General features: G+C 36.6%; 2 protein-coding genes and 1 pseudogene across 2 annotated transcripts; 2 read left to right on the plus strand and 1 right to left on the minus strand.

The window, feature by feature from the left end:
- The first annotated feature begins 1,025 nt into the window (after window positions 1-1,025).
- Window positions 1,026-15,641, plus strand: LOC129883339 (probable UDP-N-acetylglucosamine--peptide N-acetylglucosaminyltransferase SEC). Its single transcript, XM_055957989.1, has 28 exons — window positions 1,026-1,367; window positions 5,925-6,070; window positions 6,211-6,309; window positions 6,388-6,438; window positions 7,734-7,850; window positions 7,938-7,994; window positions 8,681-8,800; window positions 8,904-8,966; window positions 9,062-9,140; window positions 9,324-9,433; window positions 9,531-9,584; window positions 9,674-9,741; window positions 9,824-9,926; window positions 10,112-10,314; window positions 10,418-10,514; window positions 11,031-11,102; window positions 11,216-11,292; window positions 11,366-11,482; window positions 11,595-11,679; window positions 11,772-11,939; window positions 13,366-13,476; window positions 13,566-13,652; window positions 13,946-14,073; window positions 14,157-14,239; window positions 14,336-14,441; window positions 14,540-14,686; window positions 14,880-15,000; window positions 15,105-15,641. Exons 1-28 carry the CDS (start codon window positions 1,193-1,195, stop codon window positions 15,216-15,218), a joined length of 2,958 nt encoding a protein of 985 aa, XP_055813964.1. The 5' UTR covers window positions 1,026-1,192; the 3' UTR covers window positions 15,219-15,641.
- Window positions 15,642-16,539: 898 nt separating this feature from the next.
- On the plus strand, window positions 16,540-23,118 carry LOC129883341 (probable UDP-N-acetylglucosamine--peptide N-acetylglucosaminyltransferase SEC; annotated as a pseudogene).
- Window positions 23,119-23,251: 133 nt separating this feature from the next.
- Window positions 23,252-23,830, minus strand: LOC129883342 (cysteine proteinase inhibitor B). Its single transcript, XM_055957990.1, has one exon. It carries the CDS (start codon window positions 23,806-23,808, stop codon window positions 23,413-23,415), a length of 396 nt encoding a protein of 131 aa, XP_055813965.1. The 5' UTR covers window positions 23,809-23,830; the 3' UTR covers window positions 23,252-23,412.
- Window positions 23,831-23,856: the final 26 nt, after the last annotated feature.

Here is a 23,856-nt window from a genome sequence, read left to right on the forward strand (position 1 = left end):
TTATTACTTCGTTCTCACACGCAAACTTTTTCCTATTACGTGTCGATTAATTCATGGACTTTTTAAATGAAAATTACATAGGCTAGCTAATATAATAGTGATATGACCTCTCTCCTAAGATTGCCACGTGTTTCAATTTTTTAAATAAAAAACACAAATATTGAGTATTAAGTACCTTTTTTCATTCTTAATCACACGTTTTGTGCCTCCTCAATATAAAATTACCTTAACTAGGAATCGTTTTATCACTTAACTATACAAATTCAAATTAATTGTTCTAATATTGTATCATTGTACTAAATAAAATGGGCGAATTCAAATTGTTAGCCATTACAATTTAATCACATGAATTTAATAGCTTTTACATTAACATATATAATACTTATATATATTATTCTCTCTATCCCATTTTGTATGATACTCATTTATTTTTAGTTCGTCCACAAAACAACGTCGTCAATTATAATTAGAAATAATTTCACTTTACAAAATTTTTTCTTTACTTTTAATGAAATGATTTATTACCATACAAATATATAGAGATGGTTTTGGACTATAAATTTTAAAAATAATCCTTTTTTTTCTTAAATACTATGCCAAATTAAATAATATCAAATAAAATGAGACAAATAGAATAATAAATCTACTAAAATAAAATTATGCTAAACATTTCATTGTGAACTTCTGTTATTATTATTATATTAACTTGGAATCATTGATAAACAAACAAACAAGAAAAACAATAACATACAATAATATGATAACCCTATAATTAAAGTCTGAAAAATGTAAATATACATAAACTTTAGCTTTATTTGCGAGGATAGAGAGACTATTTGCCGACGGATCATCGATTTATGAAAAAAAAAAAGAGTGCGTATCGCATTACAATATGGGGAGTAAAACAGTCATTTAACATGCACAGTTGTCTCGTTACGTGGTGTGTGCTAAATATTCATATTCGAGAAAGCTTATTTAACAGTAACCGCAACAAAAAAGCAACTTTTTTTTTTTTGCACTTTTATTTAATTTAATTTAATACCTCAGAATTCAGCTCTTTCCATGAAATTGAAAATCTTCCATTAAAATTCTCCATAATCTCTTTCCATTTTCATCTATCCTTTTTCTCATCGCGAAAATATAGTATCTGCTTTCGGAGCTCCGGCGATTTTGATTTTTTCCGGCGGTCGTGATGTTGTCGCTGCAAACCGATCTCCGGCAGTACAATCAGAAGCAGCAGCTGATCTCTAGGGTTCCGCCGTATGATGGTGTTGCCGTCGGTGATCAGAGGATCGATTCCTCTTTTCCGTTCCAGTCGGAGTCTGCATTGTCTTCAGGGAATATCAAGTCTGAGTTGTCTTGTGAAGGTTAGCATTTGTTTTCCTTAGGCAATTTGTTTTGAAGAAATGAATTAGTTCATAATTTTTGTTTGTGTTATTATGTATATGTGTGTGTATTCAATATTCACTTTAATATGAGAAAGATTGAATTTTTTTTATCTTTAAAACCTCGAAGAGAATTTTTGAAAGAAGAGAATTGATCTAAGAAGGGGGTTTGACTATGAAAGTTGTGATTATTTGAAAAAAATTAGTTTTTGTTTTCAGAGTGAAAAATGATATTTGAAAATTGGAGTTGTGTTTTGACATGAATATCAATTGGAGTGAAAAAAGTAAAACAGTTCTTTTTGGTGTTTCTCAAATTCTTGAAGAAGTGAAAAAAGTAAAAATTAAGTTGAATTCTGGATTTTTCAGGAATTTTATGGCCAAACGTGTAGCTCAGTTCAACACCGGAAAAGAAGTAAAAGATTTTCATGGCGAAATGCCCTTAAATTGAGACAGATACATGTTCTATGTATATGTGGATTTGTAAAAGGCAATTTTTTTGCTTGGTTATAGGCTATGAATTTGTCTGCAATTAGATGTTCTGTGTTTAAAACTTACCAATTGGTTATTTTTGACCTAATTTACTCCTTTTGCTAAAGGAAGTAAGGAACATGTATGTGCTGCGGTGTTGCCAAATTGAAGTTGCTATGCTCTCATGGCTCTTATACATAGTTTATGTAGCTACTGCTTTTGTTCTTTCCCGTTTGGGTTTTTAGTGGTTGTTTTCAGTTAATTATTTGGAGGAACAATTGAGAAGAATGGATCAGTTTATTAAAAACCTTTGTTGTAGCAACTTTAGATATATGTTCATGATGAACAACCCCCTTTCCTTCATTTGTGTACCCATATTAGTTGTAGCAGTTTTTTTGGGAGTGGGGTGGGTGGGTGGGGGGCATAAGCTTCTTCCTTTTATCAAAATTGGTTTTTGGATGGCAGAAGAATTGTAGGTTGAAGAACCGATCTTGGTCTACTGAAACTTGAGGTTATTGGTTATGAAAAGGCTCAAGGAAAATAAGTTGCTTTGTGCAGTCCAATAGGTGTGAAAGCATCAAAAGAATTGACAATCGGATTGGGAAAATGCATGAATTAAAACATCAAAATAAGTGGATGCTTATAATATTTTTAAAATCTATGAATTGAGATGAGGGTCTATCGGAAACAACCTTTCTACCTCTAACGATCTACGTACTACCCTCCTCAAACTCCACTTTGTGGGATTACATAGGGTATGTTGTTGTTGAAATGCATGAATTAGCAGGTCTGAAGCTTTTTTTCCTGGACTTGCCAGTTTCCTATTAAATGCTGGTATTGACTTGACCTGGAACCTATACTGGTTTGGGGTCTATCGACGAATATTGGGAACTTTATTTTTAAAAAAGAGGAAAAACATAAACATCGGGTACCACCAAGTGAAAGAATGAAGACCAGGGTAAAAGCAACATTTACTGTTTTCCTTGTTCATGCCGATCTCAAGAAGAAAACAACCATATCAGATGACAATATTTACTTTATTTTAAAAGAAGAGTAAAAACATAAACATCGGGTACCACCAAGTGAAAGAATGAAGGCCAGGTTTAAAACAACACTTACTGTCATCCTTGTTCCTTCCGGTCTCAAGAAGAAAACAACCATGTTAGAGTGCAATATGTGCATGTACGGTGAGATGAGGGAGAAACTAGCCAGGTTTTCTTTCTATTCTTACTTGTTATGCAGATATGTATCATGTTTGTGCAGTCAAATAGTGAGGCATAGTATCTTTTTAATGAAAAAATAGGTCATTTTGGATTCACAACAATATAAACCTGATTATCATATATCATACTTGACTTACATATTTATAACTTTATCCCTGTTGCATTATCTTATATTTACTAGCATTCTCCAATATTTCAGCTGCGTCAAAAGCAAAAGGTACAAAAAGAGTGCCAAAATCTATTGGGTCTTTAAGTGCAAAGCAGTAAAGCATGGGCTTTAATGGCAAAGGGCGCTAATGAAGCAAATTAAAATCATACAATGTTACTAAAAAAAATTATATTTGTATTGTAGGTAAAATTACAATAAACAATAAGTATTTGGACAAGAGAACTGAAATATGTATAATTAAACAACATATACGAAGTAAAAGCGTGTTTAGTAACTTTAAAAGCCATTTAAGTTTTATTAGAAAAAAACCATTTCTGGATTTATATGAAAAGATATGGTTTTATATTCTTTCCGTTAGTTTTCTTATAACAGATTTTCTAATTCCTCAATCCTGATCACTACCAGTTTCTTCATAATGTTCATTTGAATAATAATGTATTCGTTTACTACTATAGCTGTTGTCAATCCAACTGCTATCTTAAATACGGAACTCATGATTGATGACACACACGCCTTAGTGTCATAGCGCGTATACTATAGCCAGGGGCGGATCTATGTAGAATGGAGGAGGTGCCGATGTCTCGATTGAAATTTTGTATATATATGTATAAGGAAATGTATTAATGTTAACCATGGCACCCAGAGAAACAATGTGCCTCATGGTGCAGTGGTTAAAGCTCGAGTTTAACACCTTGGGGATGCAAGTTCGAGCCCTGTTGGGTGAATTTTCTTGAAACAGTTTTTATCATGTGTACATCCTTTTGTAGCGAATTTATTGTTAGAAAAATTGTGGATAAGAAGAATAGAACCCTAGACCTCTTCTAACTAAAACCTTGACTAAGCTAACTATACAAGTTTAAATCTTGTGTAGAAGTTCGCTAATAAATATTAAGTATAGTCTTCCTCTGTGAATATTATGCTACATATGATACTGTTCAAAGCAGCGTGGCACCTGGAACTTCCAAATCCTGGATCCGCCTCTGACTATAGTGCCACCTCTGACAGGCGAAGTGCACAACTTGGCTTTAACTGGGTTTAGGGCTTAAGCGCACCTCAAACAAGCCTTACCAGTAATCAGAGGAGTCTAAAGTTAAATGATACTATCGATATCCCTCAATTATGGTTGAGAAACAAACTAGCATAAATGAACACAGATAAAAGAGGGAAAACTTCAACTTCTCTGGAGCAAATAAGAGATTAGTTTTTTCATCCAGAAGCCATGGGACTAACAACCTACCTCAAATTATTAAATCAATGGTTATATTCTCCACGTGTAGTAAAATCTCTAGGAACCCATATAGGTTAGCTAAGAGAACAAAATAGAAGTTAATTATCCATTTAGAGGTGGTAATACATAATGTAGGCACAAGTGTGCATGTGTATAAAGTTGAAGTGGTATAGATAAAGGATTCATACAGGTGAATCCATTGGATTTGCGATTGGAGCTTCTCTGATTGATTGGTTGATACTCTACTTATTATCTATGATGGTTTTGATAAATATCTGAGCACTTTGTCTACGCTAGTATACTAGACTAACTGTTAGTAATTCTAAGAGGTAACCGTTAATGGTTTACCCTTCTGTTTGAATTGTACGACATCCCTTTAGCTTTGACGCAACATGGACTGAAGCAATGTCTAGTTAATAGGGAAACATAATACATTTTGCAGTAGGATTCCATTTTGTAAAATGTAATCTCAGCAATGATATTTCACTTGATAAAAATAGGATTATGTTTTGTAAAACCTTCTGAACCTCAAGTACTTAATATTATAATCTGTTACATGATAGATGATACTTAGAACCTAAAGGATGTGAGACTTTCCATGCTGCCAAAGAAAATGGAAAATGAATAATTCCTTATAAGATAGGAAAAAGGATAGAGAAAAGGAAAAGGGAGTTATTGATTTGTGGCCAGATGAATTAGGAGGCATTTAACCTGACATCAATGGATGTATTCAAATACCGAGGACATGACCCTTAATTGGAGGGTGTGGAGGTTGAGGATTCGGGTAGAAAGAAAATAGTATTTAGTTTTGCGTCTCGTCTCTTCAGCTAGTAGTATTTATATTATTTTCTGTGTTTTTATTAGTTTCCTACTTCTGTATTTCTCACTCTTAGTTTTCTATTACTATTTGTTGTCTGGTGTGCCTCTATTTTCTTACTATGCTGCCACTGTTACTGCTTAAGTCTTCATAAATGTTGTGTTTTTGCTTTCTTTGAGCCGAGGGTCTATCGGAAACCACCTTTCTACCTGCCAAGGTAGGGGTAAGGTCAGTGTACACTCTATACTCCTCAGACCTCACTTGTGGGACTATGATGGGTATGTTACAACAACAACAACCCAGTGAAATCCCACAATGTGGGGTTTGGGGAGGGTAGAGTGTACGCAGACCTTACTCCTACCAAGGTAGGACGGCTGTTTCTTAGAGACCCTGGGCTCAATAAAAGCATAAAAAATGTCAGATACGGCTAAGAAATTAAAAGCGTTACGTGAAAAACAAATAACGAAAGTGTCACACATAAAATAGAGTAATCAAAATATGATGGGTATGTTATCATTGATTATATTTTTTTGAGGTCATGAAGTCAGCTGTCAGCCAAATACTAGTAATTTCTCTATCCACTGAGGATTGCTATTGTGATCAATTTCTGACATCTCTATTTTATATGCCACAGTCGATGAGGATGCTCTTTTAACTCTTGCTCATCAGAACTACAAAGCTGGGAACTATAAACAGGCACTAGAGCACAGCAAGGCAGTTTATGAGAGAAATCCAGGGCGCACTGATAATCTTCTTCTTTTTGGGGCTATATATTATCAGGTGGGTTTTCCTTGCACTAATGCTTACATATACTGTGATTTCTCTATCTTGCATTCTTTTATGAGTTTTTTTTTGGTTAATTTATTTTCTTTGTGATTTGTGGATCTGAAGTAAAGCATATTACCATTTCTTTGTTTTAGTTGCACGATTTTGATATGTGCATCACAAAAAATGAAGAAGCCCTAAGGATCGATCCACATTTTGCTGAGTGCTATGGAAATATGGCGAATGCTTGGAAGGTATGGTTGTGCTAACTCATCTAGAAGCTGCTTCTTGTGATTTTGGAATTGAGCACTGATGAAGTTCTTCTGGTGCAGGAAAAAGGCAATATTGATGTTGCAATACGCTATTATTTGATTGCAATTGAGGTTTGTAAACTTCGTCTGCCTTACATGAATATAGCAAGAGCTTTTATTTCTTCTTTTATTACTTTGAAGAAAGGTCAATGATTGCCTACAATCTGAGTTATCCTCCAGTTGGGAGGGGATCTAGAAGATAGTTGCATTCTTTCTTTTCTGTTCTTGATGATTACGGTTTTACTGGGACATCATTGTTACTCAGCCTCATGCTTTCAGAATGAGTCACTTGGAAAGAACTTTTGAGGACTTCCGGAATTTTGGAAGCTTGCTTAATTATCTGTGTCTGGCTGTTCAATAAAAGTTGTGCCCTGCTGCATTTTTTTGATAATATTTTAATTATTAACCATATATATATGGGTTGCTGAAGACTTCAAAATGGAGCAATTTCATAGAGAAGATGAGAATAGTTCAGATCCAAGGCATTTTTCCAGTTGAGGCCTGAATTATCAAAGTGAATATTGAAACTGTGGTTATAGGTGCTAAAGATAAAGTAGATAGGTTTCTCTGAGGTTGGGTTTCATGATTGTATTTCTTGTTTTCTTATTGCATTTGGTTATCTTTTTATAACAATATTTTTATCACAGAGAATAAAATTTGCATAACACGAGAGAGCTTAGAATCTAATAAAAAGAGTGCTATCTCTTACTACCGGAAAATGGCTACTCACATGATTTTGTAGAGTAACCAACATAATCCACATCAGAATATAAAAGCTCCATCTATAACTTCCAATTAAGATGTGAATTTAAACACTTTTTTTTCTTTTGGTAGTGTGCGTTTGAACTCAGTTGCATAACACATCTATTATTGATATGGTAAAGAGATTATTTTCTGTTGCTATAAGCAGATGGTTATTTGTGATATTGAATTGAGTTATAAAGAATTCATGTATAATTTAAATAGAACCATCTAATAACTTCTACTTATTAGATGAATATATACTCAGTTGCATGAAGTGATGCAAAAGAATGCAGGTTGAAATTGTGAATACATAACTTTGTTCAAAGAAGGTGCATCCAGAGTTTAGACAGTTATCCTTTCCTTTGGGTACTGAAAGCATTTTTTTCTTTTTTTTTTGGTTGAGGGAGGTGGGTAGGTTTTGAAGTTAGAATTTGCACTCAGGTTTATCACAAAACGTTGGAGCTTATTGCAAGTTGTTAATGTCCTTTTGGTATGCTGTATCTGTATGTTCATTATCTATAATTAACTAAAACCTTTCTGCGTGGTCAAGCTTTCTCCTGTAAGACATTTATAGTTTACCAGGTGTATGCTCGGTAATATGACCTTAAATTATCTGGTTGCAGCTCCGTCCCAATTTTGCGGATGCATGGTCAAATTTAGCCAGTGCATACATGAGGAAAGGAAGGCTGAATGAGGCAGCCCAATGTTGCCGTCAGGCTCTAGCATTAAATCCGCGTTTGGTATTAAAAAGTTATCCTTTTAAAATTTTAGCTATGTGCTTCTTTCAATTGTACTTTTGTTTACTGACATTTATTCTTTTATTTTAGGTGGATGCTCACAGCAATCTCGGCAATCTGATGAAAGCACAAGGTTTAGTCCAAGAGGTAAAGGAGAGAGGACTCAGATTCACTTTGTGCTCTAATATATTGGTGACTTGAGATTGGCTATTCATGTCACGTCTGCCTTTAGGATGGTTAGGGGGTGGGGGACAATTCTTCAAACGCACATAGTATGCCCATAGTACCTGTGTTTGTGCATCGTATGCGGGCCAACATTGTTCTTTTATTCCAGACATCCACTCACTTTGTGCAGCTTGAAAAGTCTCTGTTTATTTGTTGACTATTGATGTATCTATGTTGATTCTCCCACATCGGTTGTGGAAGGGTATTTGGTGTCCTTATTGGTTTTGGGAAATCCTCCCCATGAACTAGATTTTGGGGTTGAGTTAGGTTTAAGATTCATTTCTTATCATGGTATTAGAGTCAGACCCATCTCAATTCATTGTTTACCAGATGTTGGGCCCTATCTAGTACTGTCCATGCTCCAGATGTCTAGTCTCTTGGGTGTTCAGGGGGTGTTGATTCTCCCACATCGGTTGTGGATGGGTGTTTGGTCTTCTTATATGGTGTTGGGCAATTTTCCCCTCATGAGCTAGCATTTGGGGCTGAGTTAGACCCATGATCCATTTCATATCAGTTGTTATGCTTTTGAGTTTCTTTTTCCACTTTTTTTTTGATAGATATATACCGTTACTTTTCATCTTTGAGAGTTTCTTTTTTCCTTTTGGTAGGCATACAATTGTTATGTTGAAGCACTACGTATACAGCCTGCATTTGCCATAGCATGGTCCAATCTTGCTGGCCTTTTTATGGAGGCAGGCGATCTCAGCAGGGCTTTGCAGTACTACAAGGTATGAGTAAGGCGTAATTGGAATTTACGGATCAAGTGTTGGATGTGTTTTGCATCTAAGTGCTATCATGTTTGATGCCCTTTTGTGGTTTAATCCCCTTCAGGAAGCGGTCAAGCTGAAACCAAACTTCTCAGATGCATATCTGAATCTAGGAAATGTATACAAGGTAAGCTGTCATGCATTGTGCTAAGTGCGTCTGGTGGCTCCAAGTGCCTAGACGAGGATATGTAGAAATACAAGCATCTTCTTTGCATTTTCCAGGCTTTGGGAATGCCCCAGGAGGCCATAGTGTGTTATCAGCGTGCGCTCCAAGTACGACCAGACTATGCCATGGCTTTTGGTGAGTGACCTGCTTTCAGTCATGCCTTAAGTTTAGTGCATGATGCAATAAATCTCTGGGAGAGTCTGTTTAATACCATTTCTATACTTAGAGATGTTTGTGTATAGGATTTATTACAATATGAAGACACTGGTTTTCATCTTCAGTGTGACTAGGCCAACCTAATAGTGCATTTTTCTGCAGGCAACTTAGCTAGTGTGTACTATGAACAAGGAAATATGGAAATGGCAATATTTCACTACAGGAGAGCTATTACATGTGATACTGAATTCTTGGAGGCATATAACAATCTGGTTGGTACTTTCTTTCATCTTTGTCTATAAAATCCCATCTGAAATTTACTATTTGTTTCGGTGGTAATACTATATTTTCTCCAAATTTTTTTTATAGGGTAATGCTCTGAAAGATGCTGGTAGAGTGGAGGAAGCAATTCATTGCTACCGTGTAAGCCGAGTTCCCTTGTTTGTTTGATGTGCCCTTTCTTTGATGTTTCTTTTGTGCTGTTTTCTTAACTTTTCTGACGATGCACGCAGCAATGCCTCTCTCTTCAACCTAACCATCCGCAAGCGCTTACTAATTTGGGAAACATTTATATGGAGTGGTAAAGTTTACTTAGTCGCAAAGATTCTCTTCTTAACTCTTTCAATCAAGTAATTTTCAAGAGTTGCTTTCCTGCTCTCTAGGAACATGATGAGTGCGGCTGTACAATGTTATAAAGCGACTTTAGCTGTGACAACAGGGCTTTCAGCTCCTTTTAACAATCTAGCCATAATATACAAGCAACAGGTAATAATTTAAACATTACTTCTGAAGAATTCTTAATTTTTGAGTCGGTAAAGAGTTTTCTGGAGGTTTTATATGCAATATTTAAGATAGCCAGGAGGGATTATTTTATTTACAATTATCTTGCTGTTTCTCTGTCAGTATTTTAACTAACATGAATGTTCTCTTCTTATGTGATGTAACTTCAGGGTAATTATGCAGAAGCCATATCTTGCTATAATGAGGTACTACGTATTGACCCCATGGCAGCAGATGGGCTAGTCAATAGGGGTAACACATATAAAGAGATTGGTAGGGTCAATGAAGCTGTACAAGACTACATGCGAGCTATTGCCATTAGACCTACCATGGCAGAGGCTCATGCAAATTTGGCTTCAGCTTACAAGGACAGGTATGTCGTTAAGTTTACAAGCTTCAAACAGCTGACGGTCCCATTTGTTTGTGCTCCTACATGTCCACTCTGCTTGTTCGTGATGTTTTGGTTAATTGTGTAGTGGCAATGTTGAAGAAGCTATAAAAAGCTATAGACAGGCTTTGATGCTACGTTCTGACTTCCCCGAAGCAACTTGTAATCTTCTCCACACGTTACAGGTAAGTTCACCCTGTTAATTTCCACTGTTTTCTTTTGTCTTAGGTTTATCAAGAGTTCATGCACGATAGTGTCTTAACTACTGAGAATTTGATTAGCTTGCTTATGCGCTGTCTTGAAGCATTAGGTAAAATAACCTGCCTAATGAACTATGCTTCTGCAGTTCATTAGTATTTGTCTACTTTGTAAGCGTAGGCACACAAGTTATGTCATGCTCAGTTTGCTTAATTTTCATCTTAAGCTTCTCATCAGTACTACTGTATTTACCTTGCGTTATTTATCACTGTTGCCAATCACCGTTTTTGCGAAGATATTTTAAAATTTGTGAGCAATTAATCAAGCGACTCTGTAAAAAAACATGTGCATCACCTAGAACATATAATTGGTTTCATCAAATAATATGTGCTTTCTAGATTGGTGACTGGGTCTTTAGTCTTAATTATAGCTTCACAGTGGATAACTGTGATTGGGTTCTATCTCTGCATACTTAACTTTCTCTTTAAATTTGTTGCCTGCAGTGTGTGTGTGATTGGGATAACCGGGAGAAGACATTTATTGAAGTTGAGGGGATACTTAGAAGACAGATTAAGGTATCACAGCTACTTGCCGAACTATTACATGTTTGCTTTGTAGGATATTTTTTCATCCTGCAATACTGATTATGTTTTCCTTGATGTTGTACCGTCTCATATTTGTTCTTTAGATGTCCGTTATCCCAAGCGTTCAGCCTTTCCATGCAATTGCTTACCCTCTTGATCCAATGCTTGCTTTAGATATCAGGTGAGGAATTTTCTTTTGGATTAATCACAAAAATGATGTGAGGTTGAAACTGACTGTTTTTTTGCTTGTACAGTCGCAAGTATGCCCAGCACTGCTCTGTGATAGCATCTCGCTACTCGCTTCCTCCTTTCACCCATCCACCGCCACTGCCAATAAAAGGAGGTGGCAGGATTGGCAGGCTGAGGGTTGGGTAAGTTCCATAAGCTGATAAATACTTGCTTGCTTTTCCTCTGAGGTTCAAATCTGCTGTAAGCTTTTCATAAATATTGCTACTTACTAATAAGTTTCTTAAATGTGTCTAGATATGTGAGCAGTGATTTCGGCAACCACCCACTATCACATCTAATGGGTTCCGTTTTTGGGATGCATGACAAAGAGAATGTTGAGGTTAAGTTAATTTGTTACTTTTTCTAATCCTTTGCACCGTTCACGACTTCTCCACTTGTTCATGCTAAATCTGCAAGTACTTCTTTCCCTAGGTGTTCTGCTATGCCTTAAGTCCAAATGATGGTACAGAGTGGAGGATTCGCACGCAGACAGAAGCTGAGCATTTTATTGATGTATCGTCCTTGACATCTGATGTGATAGCAAGGATGATTAATGAGGATCAAATACAGATACTTATCAATCTCAATGGTTATACCAAGGTACAGATTGGACTCTATCCAGATCATTCCTAATTGAATTTTATATTTGTTTTGCTAGTGTTTGTTTTTGTGTGCCCAGTCCATGCACGGGTCCATATGCTAGACCCATTAACATAATGAAAAGAAATGGAAGGGCAAAAGTAGTTGTCTTTCTTGGAAATTGTCCACAATAAATAAATAAATCAATGATTTCTGTTCCATCTTAGTTAAGCTTAGTTATGGACATGAATGCAAACTCGAATACTCACCAATGAGAATTTGATTAGTCATGACTTCCATTTGCTATTTTGAGCAAATGAGTATTATAAGGATATTGCCAGAAAGCTTTAAATATCTTGGATCCATCATCCAGAGCAATGGGGACATCGACGAGGATGTCACGCATCGCATTGGGGCAGCGTAGATGAAATGGAGGCTTGCCTATGGAGTCCTGTGTAATAAGAAGGTACCACTTAAACTTAAAGGTAAGTTCTACAGAATGGTAGTTAGACCGGCGTTGTTATACGGAGGGGAGTGCTGACTAGTAAAGAACTCTCATGTTCAGAAGATGCATGTTGCGGAGATGAGGATGCTGAGATAGATGTGTGGACATACGAGGAGTGATAAGATTAGGAATGAGGTCATTCGGGAGAAGGTGGGAGTGACCTCTGTGGCAGACAAGATGAGAGAAGCGAGACTGAGATGGTTTGGGCATGTGTAGAGGGGAGGTGTTGACGCCCCAGTTAGGAGGTGCGAGCGGTTGGATTTGGGGGTTATGTGGAGTGGTAGGGGTAAACCGAAAAAGTAGTGGGGAGAGGTGATTAGAAAAGATATGACGTACTTCATATCACCGAGGACATGACCTTAGATAGAAAGGAGTGAAGGTCGCAGATTAGGATAGATGGCTAGTAGTGATAGAATGGTGTCTTGCCTTATGTCGGTTTAGGGTTAGTTGAAGGTCTAGGCTTGCCATTATAGTTGTGTTGTTATTGCCTTTAATTATCACATTACTTTGCTATCGTCATTGTTCTTGTCTTGTAAAATTTGCTTTGCTTTTTGTTTTTTTTGCCATTATGCTGTGTATATTGTTTTTTCTCTGTTATTTGGGGTTGTGACTTTTGAGCCGAGGGTCTTCCGGAAACAACCTCTCTATCTCCATGAGGTAGTAGTAAGGTCTGCGTACATCCTACCCTCCCCAGACCCCACTTGTGGGATTTCACTGGGTATGTTGTTGTTGTTGCCAGGCCTCATGAGGTGCACATTAGTTGGTGTATATTCTATATTTGTTGTTTTAAGCAAAAAGTACGTGTGTTGCATCTTTCACCTTTTCGAAGATGCTGATTCATTTGCACATGTTTTGCTTTGTCTTCTATCCTGAGAGTTGTTTTTTGGATGGCTTCGTTTATCCTAATGTTCTCATCTTTGACTTCGGAATTATGTGTTGCAGGGGGCAAGAAATGAGATATTTGCCATACAGCCAGCTCCAATCCAGGTTTCATACATGGGGTTCCCTGGAACCACAGGGGCAACGTACATAGATTATTTGGTTACAGATGAGGTAATTTGCTAGTGACACCTATGATATTATATATTTGCTGTTAATCTCTGCTCTCTGTGGGCCCTTGAGTGTAATTTCCTTGTATGCAGTTTGTTTCACCTATGAAGTACGCACATATTTACTCAGAGAAGCTTGTACATCTCCCTCATTGTTATTTTGTCAACGATTATAAGCAAGTAAGTTTCCCTTGATCTTTCTTAGTTTTATATGAATCTTGTTTCATTAAATGAATCAATTATGCTTCAATCCCCAATTCTTAGTTGGAGTAGGCTATATGTATTTTGTCATCTTTTCACTCCGTTGGTCATTTGTAATCCAATATTAGATAATATTTAGTTATTTATGTATTCGATCATGAATAAAAATCTTATTGATTCAAAAAAAAGATCTGAGCATATATCTATGTTGAACTCTTCTGGATTTATTATATTTTTCACTGCTGATGGGTCTCTTGCTGCTTTTTTTGTAGAAAAACTGTGACGTACTAGATCCAAACATCGAACTGAAGCGCTCAGATTATGGGCTGCCTGAGGATAAATTCATATTTGCATGTTTTAATCAGCTTTACAAGATGGATCCTGAAATTTTTATTACATGGTAGTTACTTGGAATGCTTTAAATTTGTCTACTTTTACCCTCACAAGCACTTGCTAAAAAGCTTGCTGAATTGGTATGTGCAGGTGCAATATCCTTAAGCGTGTACCAAACAGTGCTCTTTGGCTTCTCAGATTTCCAGCTGCAGGGGAGATGAGGCTCCGCGCATGTAAGTATTTTCTTCCACACCATGCATTTCTCTGATCTTCTCTTGTGAGACTTGTTGGTTTATGAAAAGTCTCCTAATTCAGCTCACTTATTACAGATGCTGCTGCACAAGGCCTGCAACCAGACCAAATTATATTCACAGATGTTGCAATGAAACAAGAGCACATCAAGCGCAGCTCCTTGGCTGATCTTTTCTTGGACACGTAAGAGAATTAGGAACATTCAGTGTCTTGTCTTTCAAGAATCTTGTTCCATTCATCTCATGTTCTTGAATTTTGGTGTGGTTTTTTTCCACTTGTAGGCCACTGTGCAATGCACATACCACCGGAACAGATGTTCTTTGGGCTGGTCTACCAATGATAACCCTTCCCCTTGAGAAGATGGCTACTAGAGTTGCTGGTTCTCTGTGTTTGGCCACAGGACTTGGGGATGAGATGATTGTCAGCAGGTATGTGTTCTATACTTACTGTAATTGCTGGGAAGGGTACAGTGTATGACCGATAGACCCTCGGCTCAAGGACAAGTACTTTATGACCAATATCATTATATTGACTTTCATGTTGCAACAGAGATGAGAGTTGTCCTTTTAGTTTTTCTTTCCTTAATTCTATTCCCTTTTGGTTTACTTTTGCATTTTGCAGTATGAAGGAATATGAGGAGAAGGCGGTGTCACTGGCACTAAATCGTCCAAAGCTCCAAGATCTCACCAATAGACTCAAGGCTGTACGAATGAGTTGCCCTTTATTTGATACCACACGTTGGGTGAGTAATTTAACACATCAGATATACTTTATTGAACGATCTTGTGGATTCTACTGCTTTGAGTGGACATGGAAAACTCAATTCTTTCTCCTTTGCTTTATCAGGTGAGGAATCTGGAACGTTCTTACTTTAATATGTGGAATCTCTATTGCTCTGGCCAGCATCCTCACCCCTTCAAAGTGACCGAGAATGACTCAGAATTTCCTTTTGACCACTAGATGTAGTAGGGAAGGAAGAGAACATGATTGTAGATAAAACCGAGAGAACATAAATTCCTATTTATATAGAAGTATGTAAATTACTGCATTTAGGTGTTGTTGAAATGTGATTTTAAGTCTCAAGTCTTAAGCATATTACACATTCGTGGTACTGGAAACTCTCGATGAAAGTTTATTAGTTGCTCAAGTGCATGCAAATGTCAAGACTAGAGACGAGACTCGTTCAATGTCTTGTTTTGCTTGAATGTGAAGACGCACAAGAGTAAGAGAGAGAGACCGGAGGGAGAAGGGTGGTGGATAGATGTAAAGTTCAACTTGGGTGGTCATTGAAATATAAGGAACCATTGTTGTGCCTCTTTATTCATCAACTTGTCTTTTGACATTTTCAGTTGAGTTTATGCAGGCACTGTACTGTGTTTGATACCATCGTTTTTTTTTTGTCTGAATATTGCTCTATTATGTGGCAGTAGCCATAGTCCAATGTTGTCATGTTTATTTTTTGCTTTTCCGTTAGCAAATTCTAAGCTCAAATCGATTCACGGGAAATTGACATACAAAATTGCCCTTTACATATCTATTGTTTTTAGCAGATATGATAATAATGAATGTGTTTTTTTTCTGTAGAAAACAAGGCCTGAAGTTGTAAGAAGCTAACATAGTGAAACAAATATGTTGAATTATTCGAAGATGAAAAATAAAATGGGATGGTTGTTCTTATATTGGCAAAAGTGACAAATTATTTTTCAAAATTTATAAAATAGTATTAGGACTGAAACAGACGCATAGTCCATAAGACGCTTAACATTTTTTTATTAGCGTTTTTTTTCATTAACTAAAACATTTCCACGTGGTTAATTAAGCCTAATTCTGCAATAAAGTATTCATGGTTTATGTACTGTTCAAGTTATATACACCATCAATTTCACGATTGAGTCACCAAAGAATATATACAGGCTGAAGCTATAAGCTTCCATAACAAGTGAGGTCCATAACTTTGAAAAAGAATGCATATTACCAGCTACAACATGTAACATTAATTTGATAACGTAGACAAATTCTTTAAATTAATGGAGTAGTAGTATATATAGAGTATAGTAACTTAAAACTCTAATTTTAATTTATTTTGAACAGTGTGCATCGTTTGCTTATTAGAGGATATGGGCCAGCATTCACTAATTGAGTGCACCTTTTTATTAAGAAACTTTTCAGTTATTATTTGGTTGAGTATTGCTCTTTCTGGCTTCTCTGTCGTTTGAGTTTCTTTTTGTATTTGTTTTTTCATATCTATACAGTACCATTGCACACTGCATGCTTATCTAATCTTGCTGTCCTTATTATGGAGAGAACTGATCTTATCAAGGCCTTGAAATACTGTAAGGTATGAATAACTAACTTTTACTTGTGTATATACTTTAGTTTACTGTCATTATGCTTTGGATGTTTGCTTTTGCATCTACTTACATTGTTCCTTTGCTATTAGCATAATACATACATATAGATAGATATTTAACTTGACCTCAACTGACAACTAAATAATTCAACTTTGAAAATGCACAGTTAGGCATTTTAACTTGATTTAAGTGGGGCCCGTAAGCACACTTCTCCGGATGTGCATTCTCGAAAGGGGTGTTAACAGGGCCAACTTAAATAAAGTCAAAATGTGTAACTGTGCATTTTCAAAGTTGAATTGTTTAGTTGTTGTTATTAGAGCAATCATGTATGATATGACCCCTTTTGTGGTTCATTCCCTTCAGGAAGCAGTCAAATTAAAATCAAACTCCTCAGATGTTCATCTGTACATGGGAAATGTATACAAGGTAAGCTCTCTTGCATTGTGCCAATAAGATCGAATGGTTACAAGAAGATGACGGAAGCCATGATTTTCACTAATAGAACTCAAAATATAAAAAAAAGTAAAAATTAAAATTTTAACCTTGTATATAGTATGCTATACAAGTGCAATTTTCAGATGAAGGGGATTAGGATGACCCCCATTGTGCTCCCCTAGCTCCGCCCATGCCTACAAGTGCTCAACAAGGATATGGAGAAATATAATGATAAGCATCTTATTTGCATTTTCCAAGATTTAGGAATGCCCCAGAAGGCCATAGTGTGTTACCAGCGCGCCCTCCAAGTGCGACCAGACTATGCATTGGCTTTTGGTGAGACTCCATTTTCACTCTGTTGGGGAGTGAAATTGGACTTTCTATATGGTTTTGGGTAATCCTCGCCTTTTGAACTATCTTTGCAGCCTACTTGGCTGATGTATACTATGAACAAGGAAATTTGGAAATGGCAATACGTAAATACAGGAGAGCTATTACTTGTGATGCTGAGTTCTTTCAGTCGTATAACAATCTGGTACTTAGTCCATAAAATTCCTACTCTATATTGACATTTTCTTTTTATATCAATTCTATATGCTCTCTAAAATGTTGCTTATAGGGTAATGCTCTAAAAGATGCTGGTAAAGTGCAGGAAGCAATTGATTGCTATCATGTAAGTTGTGTTCCCTTATTGGCTGGTCATATGCTTTAATTTCTTTGTTGTTAATCCCTCTGTCCCAATTTATGTGGCACTCATTTTAATATGTTGGCGACATAATTTGAATCTTGAGAAGCGAAAAGTGCCACATAAATGGGCTTGCAATAGTGTCTTTCTGATATTTTTTCAACTTTTTTGATGGATGCAATGCATGCAGCAATGCCTCTCTCTTCAACCTGACCATCCAAAAGTACTATCTAATCTGGGGAGCATTTATATGGGGCAGTAAGATTTTGCTTAATCTCAACAATTCTCTTCTGAACTACATATTTCAATCTAGTAATTTTTCAAGATTTACTATTCCTATTGACTAGGAACATGATGAGTGCCGCGCTACAATGTTATAAAACGAGTTTATCTGTCACAAAAGAGCTCTCAGCTCCATTTAAACATCTCGACGTAATATAAATGCAACAGGTAAATATTTAGTTACTTCACAAGAATGCTTAATTTGCAAATCAGCACCATTTCTCTATCTAGTTTTTGAGCAGACATTTTTTAATGTTGCTTTCAGGGAAATTATGCACAAGCCATATCATGCTATAATGAGGTACTCAGAATTAACACCATGGAAACTGATGCACTGGCCAAAAGGGGTAACTCATACATAGAGATTGGTAGAGTTGATGAAGCTATAGAAGACTACACGCGAGCTATTGCCATTAGTCCAACCATGGCAGAGGCTCATGCATCTTTGGCTTTTTCTTACATGCTGAGGTATTGTCATTAAGGTTTACAAGCTTCAAAGCTAATTAATGATCCGTTTTATACGTGACACAAATATCATCAAAAGCATGATAATAGCTTGCCTGATATAGCCGATATTTGGAGTTGTAATTAATTGGTATTAATCTTCTACAGCTGTCATGGTTCGATGTTCCTACCTGTCCATTCTGCTTGTTCATAATGCTTTGTTTTTTTGTGCAGTGACCACATTGAAACAGCTATAAAAAGCTATGGACAAGCTTTGATGGTACGTCCTGACTTCCCCAGTGCAACCTGTAATCTTTTCCGCGCATTTCAGGTATGTTCACCCCGTTATAGGTACTTCCATAGTTCATTTAGAATTCATGTCATGCTCTGTTTGCTTAGAGTTCTAATCTTAAGCTTCTTGGTAGTATTCTCGTATTTTTCTTAGTGTTGTTTACTAGTCCGTTTCCAAGTGCATCTTGTGCACGAGGACGTACTATAATTGGCTTCATCTTGTGCATAGTTAATTTTTCCCTTTCAATCTCATGGTATGCAGTGTGTCTGTGATTGGGATAATCGAGAGGAGATGTTAATTGAAGTTGAAGGAATACTAAGAAGAGAGCTTGAGGTATTACAGCTACTTTCTAACCATTATAATTTACATGATTGCTTTGCTTTTCATCACTATAATACCGTACTATATTTTCTTATGATGCTGTCTTTAAATGTCCATTATCCCAAGCTTTCGGCCTTTCCAGGCAATTGCGTGCCCTCTTGATCCAATGCTTGCTCTAAATATCAGGTGAGGACTTTTCTATTGGGTCGATCACAAAGAGTATAGCAATGTGAGGTTGATACTGACTGTTTCTTTTGGTTGTACAGTCGCAAGCATGACCAGCACTTCTCTTTGATAGCGGCCCACTACTCACTTTCTCCTTTCACCCATCCACCACTGCTGCCAATAAAGGGAGGTGGAAGGAACGACAGACTGAGGGTTGGGTGTTTCTCTACACTACTCTGATGCAATGCGGAAAATGGAAAGGAAACCTTAAATCTAAGAACAATTATAAAGGATAGATAGAGCGAAGAGTCTATAAGGAGAAGAGCCAAGGCTTGTCGTAGATAAGAGTTGTATACGATAAGTTTGAGTCTTATATTGATATAGACACAAAATTGAATTAATTGTGAACTAAGGCTCTTGATTAGACATAATCCACAATTAAGGAATCCAATAAGCACCTAATCTCGTAGATAACCCTCAAGAGGAATGATTTCTCAAGCAATCAATCCCTTAAACATTGTTTAGCAACAAAGTCCATAGCTCCAACTCTCTCAAGAGTTTAGCTCAATTCATCATTCATCCAAAGACTAAGTCCCTCTAAATAAGCGAAATCTCACCTATTTATAGTCTAGGCTAGCTATTACATAGATGCACAAAGGTGGTATATTAAATTTGCAAATTGCTCAGCCTGATCTGACGTGCGGTGGACATACGATCCGTAGCTGGAATCTGCAGTCCACATGTTGCTCCAATTTCTCAGTGGCATCTCCCCCATTTTATGTAGTCTCAGGTACGGTCAGTAAGTGCATTGTACGTCCCTTGTCTGGTTCTGTAAGTTGTAGCTTCCGAGTACAGAATCTGACACTTCCTTTTTTTAACATATGGCCTTATGTGATTTGTGTGGGACTGTACTCTGCTCAGCATGTTGAGTCAAAAAAATCCTCCTCCTCCTTCCATTTTGTCCTTCAAATGCTTCCATCTTCGTGAGCAACCTTTGCTGCACTTGGAGAGGCACTCTTTTCCTTTTAGTTTAGTTGATTCCAAAAAGAATGACATGTTTCTGTATATTTAACTAGTTTCAATTTAACATTAAACTTGTCATTTTACCCCTCATGAAAATTGCATGTTGATAGTATGTTTTAACGTGTTTAGATATGTGAGCAGCGATTTTAGAGATCACTCACTATCACATCTGATGGGTTCAGTTTTTGGGATGCATAATAGAGAGAATGTTGAGGTTTGGACAATTTGTTCCTTTTTTCGATGTTGAGCACCACTGTTGGCCTTCTGTTTTTGTTAAGCTAAATCTGCAAGTACTTTTCCTAGGTGTTCTGTTATGCTTTATAACTCCAAATGACGGTACAGAGTGAGGGATTCACATCCAGTCTGAAACGGAGAATTTTATTGATGTGTCGTCCTTGACATTTGATGCAACAGCAAGGATGATTAATGAGGACCGAATACAAATACTTATCGATTTTAATGGTTATACCAAGGTACAGGTGAACATCCATATCAATCCTAATTTGGTTACATATTTGTTTTGCTAGTATTGTTTTCTGAGTACCAAAGACATTGCAACCACCACAACATATTGAGTATAATTCCACAAGTTGGGTCTGGAAAGGATAGGATATACACAAACTTACCCCTACACAAGACATTCTTGCTTGGAAATAATACGCAACTGTCGATGAAGATTTGGTTAGCATGGCTCCATGTTCTTTAAGAGCTGCTCTACTACCATGAAGAATTATGTAACAAACAAAATATAAGAAGCTGTGGCTTATTATGTTATCACTTTCGCTGTACCATGACAATGTATTTATACACAACCATAGCGCCTAGAGTCCTAACAGTTGCAAGTTTAGTCTTCTACGTTAAATGCTTCTATTCTATACAATATGCTCCACTTGTATTTCTATCATGGTCACATTTGTTAGCACCCTTTTAGACTACCAATTATTTACGAATGGGATATTTAAGGAAATCACCAAGTAGGTTACTTTAGCTTGTCTGTTAATTATGTTTTCTTATTTTTTTGTAGCAGTTATTAGCAGTAAGGAAGTTATTCCTTGTTATTAGGTGGGTGGTTAATCCACCAGTGTTGTATTTGAAGTTATATGAATTCAATGGAAAGATGAGCAAATGTAAGATAAGGCTGCGTACAGTAGATCCCCTTTAATGGAAAGATGAGCAAAAAGTGAGAGAGAAAAAGTCGAAAAGAAAGGGGGGAAGAAGTCTAGTGCTAGTTCTTACTAACACTTCTTTATCTAACTTTCATTTTTGAGTGCTTTCTTTGTTCTCTTATTTAATGGAAAGATGAGCAAAAAGTTTTAGTTTTTGAGTACTTTATCTCGAGATTGCGGGTACTATCTTAACGAACCAGCGCCATAGATAGTAGGAAGCAGACATCTTATTTCATGTTGCAACGTCTCATAACTAGATCCATATCAAGGGAAAATAACAACATTTGTTGTGTTTTAAGCAGCATTATCGAATTTCCTGATTATGGACTGCCTGAGGATAAATTCATAATATTTGCATGCTTTAATCAACTTTACAAGATGGATCCTGAGATTTTTATTACACGGTGATTTAAATTGGTCAACTGTTACCTTCACAAGCACTTCCTAAAATAAAACTTGTTGAATTGGTATGTGCAGGTGCAATATCCTTACGTGTGTACCAAACACTGGCTTCTCAGATTTCCAGCTGCTGGGGAGAGGAGGACGATTCGCGCACGTAAGATTTTCTTATCTAGAGGAATACCTGTTTATTGGTTTATGAAAAGTCTCCTAATTCAGCTCTTTTATTACAGATGCTGCTGCACAAGGCCTGCAACCAGACCAAATTATTTTCACAGATGTTGCAATGAAACAAGAGCACATCAGGCGCAGCTCCTTGGCTGATCTTTTCTTGGACACGTAAGAAGATTAACAACATTCGACGTCGTCTTTCAAGAATCAAGTTCGATTCATCTTATGTTCTTGAATGTTGTGTTTTTTTTTTTTTGTCACTTGTAGGCCACTGTGCAATGCACATACAACAGCAACAAATGTTCTTTGGGCTGGTCTACCAATGATTACCCTTCCCCTTGAGAAAATGGCTACCAGAGTTGCTGGTTCCCTTTGTTTGGCCATAGGACTTGGTGATGAGATGATTGTCAGCAGGTATGTGTTGTATACTTGCTGTGACTTTTATGACCAATAACAACAACATCAACTTACAATCTTGTTTTCGATAGGGTCTGGACAAAGGACAAGTATTTTATGACCAATATCATTATATCGACTTTCATGTTGCTACAGAGAGAAGATTTGTCCTTTTTGATTCACTAAATTTGGTTTACTTTACATTTTACAGTATGAAGGAATATGAGGAGAAGGCGGTGTCATTGGCACTAAATCGTCCAAAGCACAAACATGTCACTAAGAGGCTCAAGGCTGTGCGCATGAGTTGCCCTTTATTTGATACAGCGCTCTGGGTGAGTAATCAAACACATCAGATTTATATCCAAAAATGCTACTTGAGTACATGTCGTAACGTATTTTTGGAAAGTTCGTGGTGTGTTGAATGAACATGAAGTACTCAAATTCTTTATCCTTGTAATTTCAGGTGAGGAATCTAGAGCGCCCGTACTTAAAGATGTGGAATCATCCTCAGCACTTCAAAGTGACTGAGAATGACTCAGAATTTCCTTTTGACTGTTAAATGTCCCAAGGAAGAGAGAACATGATTGTTTGTTTTGTACAAGAGAAGGCGGAACTCAAGTGCTACACTAAATTAGGCGTTTCATTTCATCTAAAAATTGCTTCATTTTGAGCCTACTATTTATTAGCAACTCTGTTATCAGAATTGAGCTTTGCATTTCTATGGTTCTGAGTTTAAAATGCTTTATCTCAACAAGATCATATATTACAGTAGGTTACAATATTTCATAGAATTAATGGAGGTGCGCATATAAACTGTTTTATCTCAACAAGATAGTAACTAAAACAGTAACTATAACAACATATTATAGATATGTCATTCATTGATTATTGCATCACATAGTACACAAGTGAACTCAAAATAGGCTACAAAATAAAAAGGCTACAAATTAAAGTACTTCAAAATTAGCTTAACATCATCACTTTAAACATTAGCAGCAGTAGAAGTTTTAAGTTTTAGCCACTATCACTTTGTAGCCGGAGAAGGAGAAAGAGAAAAAGTGAGCAATTCTTTCTTCTTCTCCCAAGCTATAACAACCACAACAGCATCAAACATTTTGGGTGAACCAGATGATTTAGTAGTAGCTGAGATTTTTAGGTAATATTTAATACCAGAAACAACTTGTTTTTCTGCTTCAACAACTTGAGAAAAACTCAATAAACCACCATTTTGTTCCTGTAATTTTCTGTTATGTTCTTCGATGCAGTACTTACCTAGATCTTGAATTTCCTGATTTGTTTTCACATGTTTGATTTGTGTTCTTCCCCCGAGTTTTCCGCCTAATGCGTTTGATGAAGAAAATAAAGTAAAAACGAAGAAGAGGAGGAGGATTGATAAGAGGAATTTTCTGGATTTTGCCATTGGAGAAAGGGTATTTCTTTTTAATTTTTAGATGGAGAAGAAAGGTTG

The sequence above is a fragment of the Solanum dulcamara genome, chromosome 3 (genome assembly GCF_947179165.1).
Source record: "Solanum dulcamara chromosome 3, daSolDulc1.2, whole genome shotgun sequence".
NCBI lineage: Eukaryota > Viridiplantae > Streptophyta > Magnoliopsida > Solanales > Solanaceae > Solanum > Solanum dulcamara.